Here is a 15,758-nt window from a genome sequence, read left to right on the forward strand (position 1 = left end):
TACTTTACTTCTCAATGTCTAATTTTTCATATGTACGAAATTATTGGAATGCAAAATCCACTTTGGGATACTACAAACATTAGAACGACTAGAAAAACTAATGAGGGTGTTAGTCAAGTAAATTTTACAATAGGAGTCCCTTTGAAATGTGTGAACATATACAAACCCAAACAAATGTATTCATATCTATCAATTTGTACACAACCTTTTTTGTTTTCTTTACATACTTACACTTGCATAGCAAATGAATGTGTTCACTGCTCACAGTAACATATTTTACTAAACAGAACTTGGTAGCATTAGTAACATTCACAAAACAGATTTATATAATGTCCATAATGTTCAAACAAAAGTGACATCCATAACACAATCACAACATTCATGGCACAAAATTTTGTAACATTCGGAACATTCACACATGCATTCACCACACAGAATCCAGAAATATCAATCAGGCAATCACAAGACCCAATTCAATAACATTCACAATAAATTCACAACACAACCTGTAGTTAGTGGAACTTATCTTACATGAACATAACATTCAGTTTGTAGTTTAAAAAGAAAGAAATGTTTTATTTAACGACGCACTCAACACATTTTATTTACGGTTATATGGCGTCAGACATATGGTTAAGGACCACACAGATTTTGAGAGGAAACCCGCTGTCGCCACTACATGGGCTACTCTTTCCGATTAGCAGCAAGGGATCTTTTATTTGCGCTTCCCACAGGCAGGATAGCACAAACCATGGCCTTTGTTGAATCAGTTATGGATCACTGGTCGGTGCAAGTGGTTTACACCTACCCATTGAGCCTTGCGGAGCATTCACTCAGGGTTTGGAGTCGGTATCTGGATTAAAAATCCCATGCCTCGACTGGGATCCGAACCCAGTACCTACCAGCCTGTAGACCGATGGCCTAACCATGACGCCACCGAGGCCGGTCAGTTTGTAGTTAAATTAAAATTAAAATCATGATATGTTTATTAAAGCTCATTCACAATTAGTTCGAGGTTATAGTTTAATTACACACTGCATAACAGTTGGATTGCATTCCACAACCACATCACAAAACAGAATCATAGTGGTTAAATTATGTAAATTGTCTTATATTTTTTTAAAGTTCTGGGTTTTTTTTTTTTTCAAACAAGATGTCCATTCTTAACATTTCTGATTAGAGTCCTATCTTTTGCATTATAAACAAAATTTTAAAAAATTAAAAACTAAAAAACAATTTTAAATTAAAAAAAATTAAAACTAAAAAACAATTTTAAATTAAAAAGAAAAGATCAAACAATAATTTTGCAGAATTAAATGTTTTGCCTTAATCAAAGTAATTGGCATTGCATCCATAGATCTACATCTCAAATTTCAATGCATGTTAAAAAAATAAATAAAATAATAATAATAATAATAATAATAATAACACAATTAATTTTAAAAAATATTTCTTTTTACATTTTAAATTTATTTTTAATTAAAAAAAAAGAAATAATAATAATAAATAATTTTTAAAAATAATTATTTTACATTTTAAATTTATTTTTTTAACATGCAATGGTGATGAATATCTATAGATGCAATTATAAACCAAGTTTCATTGTGAGAGATGGGAGTTAAACACAAAACTTTAATGCTGAGCCAAACACAAAATTTGACATCATAATGTACGCAAGAAACGTAATACTTATATTTCATGTTTTAATTACGTAAAGGTGAGAAAAAAAATCAGTTTTAAATGTGATTTCCATTAGATTTTAAGAAGCATCAAAAAGCATTAGTAACTATTAGAACATTAATTTTTTAAAATTCTAACTCTGCCTACCACTGTGTACAGCTTTGAAAGGAGATTTATCTCGAACATTATATACCTTTGGTATTAGTAGTGTTCCTGATTTATCAACTGCCAGCTTTCTGTCTCGAACAAGTTCATTTAGTTGCTAAAAGAAAGAAGAAGTTAACACTCATGCTGTTAATGTACATCCCAAACAGAGATTTTTGGAATGACTACGATAAATTGTTATCAAGGTTTCACAGGTGCATGTACTTCAAAACCACTGAGCGAAAAGTCCATTTGTGATTACCCATTACAATGTGACATAATCCGGCATTACCACAATGCAGGAAACTATCCAGGCATTCTTCGGTACTGAACACAAGCCTCTTCCCAACAGTAAACGGCACTGATAATTACCTATTTGTTGCAGGAGACTACTTCTGGCACTCACCAAATTCGGCAATTGCAAATTTTTTTAAAAAACAATCGATGAATTTTATTTCAATTTGTTGAAATAATTTCATGTAATAATTGACATTTTGTTAGAAAATCGGATTTCTGCAGTTTAAGAGATAATTTGGGAAACTATTTCGCTTGCTCATCCAGAGCTAGCCATGTGATGTGTGAATATGTTTGTCGGTTCTGATAACATTTAGGCCTAGTTAACAATGGTGCACTGGATCATTCAGTGGCCTGAAAAACATCCCAGTTGCGATTAGATGCTGCTAATTTTCCCAATCACATCAGACCTAGGTCTCTGACAAAAACTCCTTGATAAAGTTTGTTTTGTTTATCAACACCACTAGAGCACATTGATTAACTACTCGTCGGCTATTGGATGTCAAACATTTGGTACCTCTGGCATAGTCTTAGAGCAGAAACCTGCTACAGTTTTCCATTAGTAGACAGGGATCTTTTATATGCTCCTGGATAAATGTCGGCCATGAGTACTATAAAAACAGTTTTCGAAGGGTTCTGGTGGTGACTAGGCATGGAACCAATAAATTTAGAATACTAAGGCCTGTTAATCTGTAAAAAAATATCTAGATATGTAAAGAAAGGAATGTTATGACTATGAATATAATTATGTTATGGCTGTTAAGTATAACACTATAGCGGTTCTGACACCCCCCTACCCCCATCTGAAAAAAGCCCCTAATTCTAAACAATTCAAGGATAATACATTGACTAGTTTTAAAATTGGTCATGTACAAGTTAATGAAGTCTGAAACAAACATATTCTCATTAACGACTGCATGCAAGTCACGTTTGAAAGAGATTCTCCAGAGAGCCTGGCAACATTCCTATAGTCACCATCATTCCAAGGTCTGTGACTATAAGAAAGTAAAAAACATGCAACGTGGAAAGGTAAACATCAAAAAGAAAGTGCATTCCAGTGATCAACATGCACAGAGCACAATGACCCAAACCACACAACAATAAAGCAGTTAGAAGAAGAAATGTTCTTAAAATACCAAAACAACATTCGATACACATGTATTTGGTAGAATTTAAAAATATTTGCACAGGCACACAAATCATACTCTTATACAACCTGTTATGACCATTACCTTCTAAATGTAATGTGTCAAGAATCGCTAGCAAAACTTTTTAAAGTTTCCATACAGAAGATATGACAATGGAATGATATTTAAACTTGCAGGTTCTGTACCACCATTAATTACTTCATGCAGTCCAATATAATTTCTGTGTCAGAATATATTCTGTGAAAAATACCACACTATTAAGAGAGTCATGTGACAGCTAGTTTTAGGAAGTGCTTTTCCTTGACAAGTACCGTATAAAAATTCAACACAGGCCAACCACAAACATTTTCAGTTAGCCACCCTCATGTCAGAGCACTGCCTCTTGTTACTGTTACACAAGTGTCAGTATACCACTTGCACAGTTGTTATAAGTTAGTACTATACATTACAAGTAACTTCAAATGAATGGGCTATTTAAATACTACAGAAGACAACCTACTTGTAATCATCAAAGAAAGATTTCAAAACGGATATCAGAATTTTGTATTATTATTTTTTTTGTGAGGAACTATTTCCTAAACTGGACTATATTACGCTGCTAAAACAAGTAATGACACCACGAATGGTTGTGTGATTCTTGCAACGACTCACTTCAGGGGGGTACATCGTGAATCCCTGTTCGACATGGACGCGATACCGACTGACATGTTTCGCTAACAACACCGCTGGTTTCACCATTTCCGAGTGACACGTCCCCAGCAGGTCGAGAAATAGTGGATCCTGAATGAAATAAAAGAAGTAGCATGTAAGATCTCAGTAGGTGATCTATACACACACTCATGTATGAACTGCATATATGGTTAATAATCAGGGTTCGAAACTTGCCAAAAAATATGGTGGACCAAAAAATAATAATGGATGTTGACAAATTAAGGTAAGCAAACCATGAACCACAAGCAAGATTTTACTGTGAAATAAATATATGCAATACAAATATTAATAGTGGCTCATATGTTATAGCTCTAAAAAAGATCGCCCAAATAATATAATTTGGGCAACAACACCATTATTTTTTAATATTTAAATCGCTCAAAGGGGACATTGGTCGCATTTGGCGACATGGCCACAGGCCGTTTCGAGCCCAGATAATTAAACTAAGAACATTTAAAAAAGATATATACTGAGAGAAAGAAGTGAATACTAGTAACATCATAATGTTTGTATACAGTACAAAGATTCTTAATCAAGGCTACATGTATGTTTCCATAATGTACGTTTTGTCTGTCCATTTTCTGTGAATCCGTGAACACATAAATCTGTGAATTATCGAAATAATGTGTCTGCCATATCTGTGTTTTCATGCTTCCTTGCGAACCATGCGTGATCCATGTACAGTCAAAACTTGTCTTAAGCGATCACACAAGGGAGTAGATAAAAGTGGCCGCTTAAGACAGGTGGTCGGTAATTACAGGTTGCAACATATAATCTTTAAAACATATGTTGTTATTTCTTGTTTTAACGTCTGTACAGCTAAGCAATTTGGGATCTGATTTCAGTGGCCGCTGGCCACGTTAGACAGGTGACCGCTTATTACAGGTGCATTTACGTTATAGTCGTTTGGGAGGGAAAAAAGTGGCTGCTTAAGTCAGGTGACCGCTAGGACAGGTTTGACTGTATATGAATTTGGAATAACTTTTCAAGCAATTCTTCATGGATATACGGATCTTGAACAAGAAATGATATCATACAGAAGAAAGCATCCAGGCAAGAAGTCTAAACTTACCGATGTACTTATCATGTCCTTTTGAAATGAATTTTTGTCATTGTGTCTTCATGGATGGATGTACATGCACGGGTATGGAAACGACCAACACTGACACAGAAGGAAATGTTTTGCTTAACACACTCAACACATTTTATTTACAGTTATATGGCGTCGGACATATGGTTAAGGACCACACAGACATTGAGAGAGGAAACCCGCTGTTGCCACTTCATGGCCTACTCTTTTTGATTAACAGCAAGGGATCTTTTATATGCACCATCGGACAAACAGGATAACACAAACCACGGCCTTTGATATACCAGTCATGATGCACTGGCTAGAGTGAGAAATAGCCCAATGAGCCCAATGACGGGGATCGATCCCAGACCAACCGCGCATCAAGTGAACGCTTTACCACTGGGCTACGTCCCACCCTACACTGACACGGATTCACGGCTTTATGCAACACGTACCTGGAAAACATCCACATGGAAATATAGTTTAAAACATTATCACAACTGCAGGTATAATACTGAAGATCGATAACAATGTAGAACTGGTCATTTTTACAATTATGCAATGTTGATATATAGGCCCCTTAAGACACCAAAATACCTGATTGTGCACTAAACACGTAACCCTCCTGTAGTAGTTGATGGGGTGTTGTGGGTAGAATTTCAGAATCAGTGTTTTTCTGGATTCAGGTTTCAGTACACCAGACACATTGTCGAACTTGAACACACTCTCATTGCAGTCTATCACAAACTGAAACAAATAACAACAACAATTTTAACTTCAACCCTAACATATAACCTGAACATTCTCTTACTAATCTTTATTACAAACTGCAACAAATAACAATATACGTTTCATTCTAGCACGTGAAATCTCAAACTGAACTGAAGCTTGAACTTGTTATACATGCCCCTATACCACTAGGGTTTTAGGCATGTCCACACCGGGTCCAGTATCTGGCATGGCCAGTGGCCTGTCTCCGGGGCAGACTGAAACTGAAACTGAAACAAACAGATGCTTTAAAGGGACAGTCCTGAGTTTGCTGCATTGTAAGATGTTTCCGACTAATAAAATAGTTCTACGATTAAACTTACATATTAAATATATTTTCTGGTTTAGAATATCAGTGTCTGTATATTCAATGTGTTTCTGGTTGTCTTAATATTTATAAGAAGCCCAAACTGGATTTTGTCTTCAAATAATTTCGTACATACGAACAAATTATATTTTTGGAAATAAAATAAAATTTAACCTAGTACAAATATTAGAATGATCAGAAACATGTTTAATATACAGCCACTGATATTGTATGCAGAATAATATATTTGGTATGTAATTACAATCGTTAAAAAGTCTTTGTTAGTCGATAACATCTTAAAAAGTGCAGCAAACTCAGGAATGTCCCTTTAATTAAGGCACTTTTGCACATTGTTAAAAATAGAATTTAAAAACTGCTCGCCTAATTGCCAAATGCAAATTAAAGGTTTTTAATAACGTAAATATGTTTTTAATTACTTTACTAATTTGCAAAGAAAATTAATTATTTAAAAACAGAGTGTCATCTGTACATCACCATTTTTCATGGATCACTGTTCATTTATTTGGCCAATTCCAAAACCAAGTATTTTTATGGTAATAAAATATGTTTAAAGCAAGAATTTGGCAAATACATTAATTATTAAGCTAAATTTGAAATTCAAATAAATATAATTCTTTAAAAGAGCATTAATTTTTTTAATTTAAAGTTGATGACTTTGTGTATTAAATTTAGTGAAGTACCTGATATGTAGCGTCCATGTCAGAATTGTTGACAATGTCGATGGTGCGAGTTCCGCACTGACCGATATCAATCTGCATGAAGTTCACGGTTTTTGCCGTCAGCTGCACTTGCGGACCTAGAGCGACACAAAAACAAGCAAGATTTAGAATATTTTCACATACCTGATCAATCATCATAAATGTTTTTAATGTAGAAAGAAAGAAAGAAATGTTTTATTTAACAATGCACTCCAACACATTTTATTTACGGTAATATGGCGTCAGACATATGGTTAAGGACCACACAGATATGAGAGGAAACCTTCTGTCGCCACTTCATGAGCTACTCTTTTTGATTAGCAGCAAGGGACCTTTTATATGCACCATCCCACAGACAGGGTAGTACATACCACGGCCTTTATGTACCAGTTGTGGTGCACTGGCTGGAATGAGAAATAGCCTAATGGGCCCACCGACGGGGATCGATCCTAGACCTGACCGCGCATCAGGCGGGGGTTTTACCACTGTTAATGTAGAAAGAAAATACAGTGTATACTGAATGGTCATCGTGTAGCAAAAAATTAAACACATTTACCTCAGTACTGGAAATTCAAAATGTATATAATTTCAACTTTAATGGAATAATTAATCACTGCTTTAAAAACATAACAGATTAAAATGATGGATTTTAAACCACTTGTTTGTCACCTTTGGATGAGCCAACACACTTGATGATGCTCTTGCTGATGTTGCCAATGGCAGCGATGTTGAAGTAGTCGATGCTGGTGGTTCCGACGGTGTTAGGGCGGAACAGCAGCTGGAAAACATCAATTGATTATTTAGATAATACAAGAAGAAATCTAATGCAAAAGGGGCATTTCAAAACACAAGAAAACACATACCACGTCATTTCATATAGCAGTTGTGGAGCAAATCAGAGGGATAATATGCAATGAATAGTTATAGTACAGTCAGATTCAGATGGAATATGAATATAAATAATGAATGGTCAAAAGTAAGGAAAAAAGAAATATCTACGATGATAGTAACAGTACTGTCAATTCAGAAGGAATCATCTCATCTAATGAAATAAGGAGAAATTAATGTTTTCATCTCATCTAATGAAATAGACATTTGTTTTATTATAGATATATGATATAGAAGTTGTGGAGCAATTCAGAGGAAATATATACCATCTACGATGAATAGTAACAGTACTGTGAGATTCAGAAGGAATATGTTTGATGAATGGTTAAAAGTAAGGAGAAAAGAAATAAAACATAAGAAAACAATGATCTCACTTGCTGAAACGGACACTTATTTTATTATAGGTCAGTTTTGGAGGGCAGTCAGATTCAGAGGAAATGTGAATACGTAAGATTAATGGTTGTAGTAAGGAGAAAAGATATGATACATAAGATAACAATGATCTCACTTGCTGAAACGGACACTTATTTTATTATAGGTCAGTTTTGGAGGGCAGTCAGATTGAGAGGAAATGTGAATATGTAAGATTAATGGTTGTAGTAAGGAGAAAAGATATGATACATAAAAAAACCCAATGATCTTAGCTGTTGGAATAAACTTTTGTTTTATTATAGATACATGATATAGTGGTTATAGAGTACTGGCTGGAATGGGAAAATAACTCAACATATGAATATGGAGGTACAGATCCTACGATTCATCAATTTAAATGAATATTCTACGACTGAGCTGAAATGGAGAAAACTCTGAGTGTTTTCTTTTATGGATACATTACCTGTCCTCAAAACAAGTGCACTACCCCCCCCCCCCACGGCTAGTAGTCTGGTCCGTGAATTTAGGCCATCCCATTGGCTGTTGGTATGTTTGGACCAGACTAGTAGCCGTGGGGGGTGGGGGTGTGCACTTGTTTTGAGGACAGGTAATGTGAAAAGAAAAATAAAGATATAATTTCTACTTACAGGGATCTTGATGGCCGACATTGGGGGCACAATCCCTTCTTTCTGTGGACAGCTGAACACCATGTCAATCCGACTGGGAGGTCCTATACGCTCCACGTGAAACGGAACTCTCACCTGTGAGTCAAACAAATATCATGACTTTATTCCTTACAGCAAAATAACTATAAACAGGCTGCTATAAATATGCATTCAAAAATTAAGGGAAGTTTTTAAAGAGATTGTCTCTTCGATTCTAAATACGAATAATTACACCAATATGTCTTATACAGCAATCATGGAATTAGACTTGGACAAAAAGGCCACCTAGGCCCTAATCCTAATCAGAATTAAAAAAAGGAAGAGAAGTGACTTCTCCAATCCCAGGATAAAGGAAATAGGTTGGTTAGAAAAATAGGTAAAGTGAACATTTTGTAAAGTTTTGCCATGTTCTGTGTTCATTTGGAAAGGTTCAGAATTATACCCTCAGTTCAAAAAGAAAAAATATTTCAGCATCAAATGCTACTACTTTCCAGTAATACAATACATGTCCAATCCAACATCAGCATAATTTAAATTTCCACTGAGGCGATTCGATCCTATGACTTATGCACCTTAGGTAAATGCTCTACTGACTGGAGGTATATCTCCTCCACCGCCCACCCTAATTAAATTAAGAATTAATATTTAACAATGTCCCAGGATGAAAAAAACATCAGCAATTGGGTGTCAATCAAACAAAGGTAAATACAGTGAAACCTCTTTAAATCAGTCACTCTTTCACCAATCAAAAAGTCTGGCTTTAGGAGTATCCAGTTTAGAGAGGCTATGTTCTGTGCTAATGTTTAAAAGACATCGTGAAAAAACCCATCAGGTTTTGAGGACATTCTGGTTTACTGACAGTCACATTTTATGAGTTTCATTAAAAATGAAAAACAATTAAATAAAGACAGACATACCGGAACCAAATTGTGAAGCTCCACCCATTTGGTAACCATGGTTCCGATGGGTGGTGTTCCGAACTGAATGACAGCTTCGAGATTTTCTTTGTCCATGCTGCTGGCAGGCCTGCCCGGAAGAGATACCAAGAGGTGCGGATATTTGCCTGGAAAGTTTAAACCAAAATATTAGAGCTGGGCGGTATTGAAATTTCAGATTCGGTACTTTTGGGGTGATTTACCTCAGTATCGGTAAAGTATTCGGTATTGATGCAATACCGAGCAGTATTTGTGGTATACTCGGCTTTAAATGCATGCCCGAGTTAAGTCTCACTGACTAATTTCATCTAAATAAAATTAAATTCTACACACAAGGCCCTCATCTCTCTCTTCTTTTCAGCTATTTTGCATTTCAGATATATTGTTAGTGCTTTACTAAATGGTGGGAAACACACATTAATGAGACTGTCCAGAGTCTGCTGATACTCTAGCATATTTCAAACTAACAGAGTTCTTTTAAACAATCAAAATTACATATTAAACGGACTGTTCTAAGTTTGCCACCATTCTGACATTCCCAGCTATCAGTCATTCCAATGACTAAAATTACACATACCGTATTTTCCCCATGTATTATGCGCACCGGTGTATAATGCACACCCTCACTTTGAACATTTATTCCAAGAAAAAAAAGCATGCACCACAATATCATGTGCACCGTTTTTTTAAACCACAAAATCAACGGTGAATGCAAGATGTACCTTTTTCCCCTGTCACCAAAATAAATTAATGAAAAGCGAAAGCAGTGGTATATTAAAGAAACAAAACTTAAGTTAGGTACTTGAGTACATAGACCTACATGTCACATTAAACATAGCCTAGTACTTGCATACTTACATGTCACAGACTCACACATGCATAAATCAAAACAAAATATATACCCATACACTGTAAATGACTAATAAATAAATGAAAACAAAAATATAACATATTACATTTGGTTATTGTGCCTAACGTGAATGTGCAAGATTTATAAATTTATAGTAGCGTCATATATTACCGGTTTGATGGAAATAAAACGGTCCAGTTTTGTCATTTTTGTGCACTTTTTGGCAAGGTATGGATGCTTTTGGACATTTATTTTACATTTATTGCAACCATCACAAGTGCAAAGCGATTTTTATGAGTGTTTTGCCATTTTGTTGTAATGAACACTGTCAATAACCTGTAAAGTACCGTAAACTACCAATCGACAATTTTTTTTTAATGGGTGATTGCTGGACATTTTTTATATTGTTATGTATAGTGTGCACCCCCATTTTTAACCTGTATTTTTCTGGAAAAAACGTGTGCATAATACATGGGAAAATACAATACTGATGAAAAGAAAAAAAAAGGCACATGGTATTTGAGATGAAATTTAATCCACTATTAGAGTAGTCGTGCTTGTATAAAAATACAGAGATGTAACGTGGGACTGAATGTCAGTACTGTTGCATTGCACTGAACATCAATAATACAGTAAACTTCCTGATACTATGGATGAGGATTTTGGTAGCAGTGTTATTATTATTTATGTGTTCTCTTACTGTTTTCTATCAGTATATTAAATACCTTTTTTGTTTTTTTAGAATATCAGTGTCTGTATATAATAAAGTAATAATTCTGGGCTAATTGACTCACCTATCCCTTGAAAATGGATGACTTTTGACAACTTGCCATCCTTGCCGTATCTACAGACTGCTTCTGCCTTGTACATGATGGCACCCTACAAAAAAAACACCATACAATCATGATATTAGGAAAGGTAAAGAATGTTTGTTTACTGACACCCCAGCACATTGCTTAATCAGTGCCTGTTTGCTGTTCATTTCACCTAGTAACTTTCTTGCTTATTTTCAATTATGGTTCAAGCACACCTAAGCTATCTGGACTGTCTGACCAGGACTGGTATAGCGGATAGTTATTAGTGATACAGAAGTTGGTGTAGTGGCCCTACATGTAACCACTGAGTTGTTAAACTTGCTATGTGTGGGAGCCGGTACTGGGATGTGAACCCAGTACATACCAGACCTAAATCCTGTGGCGTAACCGAGCCTGGCATTAGCTGTTCAACATAAGGGCTAATCATTAAATACAGTGTAGGAAGTGAAAGAAAGGAACAACCCAGTATATTGTTTAATCAATGCCGTAATGTTTTGTTGTTTAACACAAGGAACATTTTGAACTATCTACCTGTATATCGGAAGTATGCTAACATTATCCTAAATAGCAGAGAAGAATGGTGGTGATCGCAAAGAATTATGTATTAATTTTATTTTTGACTGAGGTCGTGTGTGTGTGTGTGTGTGTCTGTGTGTGTTTATGTATGTATGTATGTGTGTGTGTGTGCGTGCGTGCGTGTGTCTGTTCGTAATACATAATCTTCAATGATAAGAACCCCCAACCATTCCCAACACCTCTACTGTGATACATACAGCCTATTTGGCTTGCTGTTGTTAAAAGTTAAGAGAACTTACTGTAGGTTTAAATGTGGCCTTGAACTGGCAGCTTCCTTTGAATGGTAAATTAGCATCTGCCGGCAGGATGGTGAACGGTTCTTTTACGTCCCAGAACAAGTATGTTTCCACATCACTGAAATATGTATGATATGGAGAGATTATGTATTAGTCAAGCATTAATGAAACGAGGCAGACATGATTTATTAGTGGCAGCAGATAAAGGAAATACATTAACGACGGGAACAAGGGCAAATGGTCACATGGACTAACTCCTTAAAAAGCGAACTTCAATTGAAATTGTAAACAAAGTGTTAAAAAACAGGGGCACATTGATTTTTTTTATGGCAAGTTAACTTGAGTAATTATGTGATAGGATGGACAGACAAGACAAAGATATTCTTGAGTTAATTCTGCAAATATTTTGTAGGAAATCAATTAATTTGTAGCCATTAGTTAAAAATGAGTGGAAAGAAAAATACGTAGCCATACAAGAGGGGGTGGGAGGAGGTCAGGGGTATCAACTCCCTTACTGGTGCAAATCTTTGTATTCAGGCAAAAATTATGCCGAATTAGGGCAAGATGAATTATTCTGAACATGTTTCGCCATGTATTTCCATCATATTATTGACAATATTAGATGTAATTCATGTAAAAATATGTAGTGTTTAGTTTGAAACCCTGTATAGATTTTGGGTAGTAATGCAAAGATGAATAAATGTTATTATTTAGATTCAAACATTTTCATTTGTATGCCTTTAAAAAAAAAAAAAAAAAAAAAAAAAAAAGCCGATATATGACATTTACATGATACATCTGATTAACTATATAAAACAATGTATAAATACAAACCCTATGTTCTGCACGTCAAACTCGAACTGGACCGAGTCTTTGGCTGCACACATCTGGAAATCCAGGATGTCTGGAAGTTTTATTTCAGTCTGTGGTAGGATCGCTTTAATCGGGACTTCAAAATCTCCCTCCTGAAAATAATTAATTAAATTACAATTAGTGTAATTCCCAGTGACAGATGAGAATGCCTGGACAACAACAATAAAGTTACATGTAGATGGTGGTCAGTCAGGCCTCTAAGAATTAAAAATTGGAGCGAACCATGAGTAACCTATTTATAGGTTATACAAAATAAAAGTTAAAGTCTGTTTTGTTTAATGACACCATATCAAACATTTGGTAATTTTGATGTGTAGTTATAGAGAGGAAATCCGCTACATTAGCAGCAAGAGATTTTTATATGCACCATCCCACAGGATAGCACATACATGTACCACAAGCTTTGATATACCAGTCATGGTGCACTGGCTAGAACAAGAAATAGTCCAATAGGCCACTGACGGGGATCGATCCTAAACCGTTCGCACATCAAGCGAATGCTTTACCACTAAACTACATTGCTTCTCGGCCTTTTGATTAAGATCAAAGTGTTGTTACACCAATGATGGTTAGCAAATCACAGACTGCCACCATGCCGGACAGACCAACAGCGGCACAATTTAAGATATAACTAATACCAGTGACTAGCAAATGTTAACTCAACCGACCAAAACGATGGTGGGCCAGTAATGAAGCAACTAATAGTCCACCGTCCGCATGCTATCTGTGTGCAAACATCAGGAAAAGGAAAGGAATGTTTGTTTAATGAAATCTCAGAACATTTTAAACTATATGGCTACATGTATATGGTATCTAATATATGGTTATTTCAGTATCATTGAGAGAAAGTAAGAGAAGAAACCCACCACATCGAGGGATCTTTTATATGCACTTTCCCATAGGCAGAACAGTACATACCATAGGCTTTGATGTATTAGCTGTGAGGCACTGGTTGGGATGTGGAAAAAACATGCTGAAACCACAAACCTCATAACCTTAATGTAAAAAAAAAACCTCACATTTGTTCTAAAGAGTATCTTGTCCTCATACACATTTTTCTCCAGTGGTCTGAAGGTGACGGGGAGAGTGAAGCTTGTTCCAGCACTCAGAATGATCGGCTTCGGGTACAGCGTCGTGAAGAATCTCGATTCAGGAACTCTGTAATAAACATGATCAATATTCTAGTTCAACAAATTTGTAAGAACAAATCTGATTGGATCTTTGCACAAATTTTAATTAGTTAAAACATGCTTTATAAACATTAAATTCAAGTAAAAATACTGTATATCACATCTATAGTTAAGTACACACTTTCATACCAATACATTTGTTTATCAACAAAGTGCCAGACATTGGTGAACTTAAAGTGATTTTGATGTAACCTGTAATATATACAATTATATAGTTTATACAGATCGATAAAAGGCATAACTCAGTCATTGACCTTGAGGATGTTTCTATTTAGAATTTCGCTGCAATCATAAAAGCGATGTAATATAGTCTATTTTGAGATTCAATCTCATAATCTTTCACTTCTGACACAAAATCTGGGATTTTCAGAAGCATGGAATCCTGCAGTTGTTACATAGAGATTACTCCCGAGTATCTTGTGATATCATAATTTATCAGCACGAGTTGATAAAAGTATGAAATCCGAGTGCAGATAAATTATGATATCATAAGACACAAGGGGGGTATTCTTTTTATCATCCATTATCATTCTTTTCATTTGTGACAAGTACTGTAAACAATGTCAGTAATGAGGGTTGAATGTCACTATATTTGGCAGCGGGAGACTCATTAACTAGCAGAACGACAGTGGCATGACGTCACTAATGATAGGTTTAGCGCTGAAACATACACAGTGATGTAACAAAAAGAAGCGATATCTCCTATGATATAGCAAGAGATATCACAAATTATAGTGCCAGCAATATCTCCTATGATATAGCAGGAGATATCACAAATTATAGTGCCAGCATTATCTCCTACAAAAGCCTTTAATGGATGATATATGTATGTCCCATCCCCTGATAATCACAACCAGGGCTAGCTCTGGGTGAGCAAAATATTTGGCCAAATTGTCTATTAAACTTGAAAACTTTCAAATATAAGTTATTTTCAAAAAAGGGTTAATTATCAAATGCAATTTTTTCGCCACATTAAAATAAAATTTGCCAACTGCTTTCAAAATTCACAACTGGCGAATTTGGCGAGTGCCAGAACTAGCCCTGCAGAACACCACTACGTATACAGGTACTCACTTGTATCTGATCTTTTCCGTCTTCACTTTGACATTCTTGAGAACGATGTTCTTGGTGTACTCCCTGCCCGGCTCCCAGCCCTGCCAGACTATCTTGTCGACGACTTCAATCCCGTAGTGATTAACGCGGTTGTGTGGACTGGCGCCCACAGCCGCAGCATACGACTTGGGACTTTTCTGCATCATGTGACCCACATTGCCAAAAGTCGAAGGCAGTGGGGTCATCTGTGTTGTTGCCATTTTAATCTAAAAATCTGTACCAAAACAAAATAAATATATTTTAATAATGAATACAAATCTTAGAGGAGGAACCTGGAGGATATTGGAGGTTGGTTACAGACACACACACACACACAGGGCTAGCTCTGGGTGAGCAAAACATTTCACCAAATTATCTATTAAACTTCAAAAATTGCAGAAATCAACAGATATTTTCTTTAAA

At 35.6% G+C, this 15,758-nt stretch overlaps 1 protein-coding gene across 1 annotated transcript in view; it reads right to left on the bottom strand.

The window, feature by feature from the left end:
• The window catches only part of LOC121387396 (cilia- and flagella-associated protein 65-like), a 53,521-nt gene that overhangs the window by 35,036 nt on the left and 2,727 nt on the right, over window positions 1-15,758 (bottom strand). Inside the window, exons 2-13 of the mRNA XM_041518499.1 lie at window positions 15,318-15,570; window positions 14,073-14,211; window positions 13,015-13,145; window positions 12,184-12,298; window positions 11,348-11,432; window positions 9,686-9,831; window positions 8,751-8,864; window positions 7,513-7,621; window positions 6,826-6,941; window positions 5,647-5,796; window positions 3,918-4,046; window positions 1,874-1,942 (exon numbers count right to left, since the gene is read on the bottom strand). Of these exons, the coding sequence (XP_041374433.1) occupies window positions 1,874-1,942; window positions 3,918-4,046; window positions 5,647-5,796; window positions 6,826-6,941; window positions 7,513-7,621; window positions 8,751-8,864; window positions 9,686-9,831; window positions 11,348-11,432; window positions 12,184-12,298; window positions 13,015-13,145; window positions 14,073-14,211; window positions 15,318-15,556 (1,542 nt within the window). The 5' untranslated portion in view covers window positions 15,557-15,570. The remainder of the gene's footprint in view (window positions 1-1,873; window positions 1,943-3,917; window positions 4,047-5,646; window positions 5,797-6,825; window positions 6,942-7,512; window positions 7,622-8,750; window positions 8,865-9,685; window positions 9,832-11,347; window positions 11,433-12,183; window positions 12,299-13,014; window positions 13,146-14,072; window positions 14,212-15,317; window positions 15,571-15,758) is intronic.

The sequence above is a fragment of the Gigantopelta aegis genome, chromosome 13 (assembly GCF_016097555.1).
Source record: "Gigantopelta aegis isolate Gae_Host chromosome 13, Gae_host_genome, whole genome shotgun sequence".
NCBI lineage: Eukaryota > Metazoa > Mollusca > Gastropoda > Neomphalida > Peltospiridae > Gigantopelta > Gigantopelta aegis.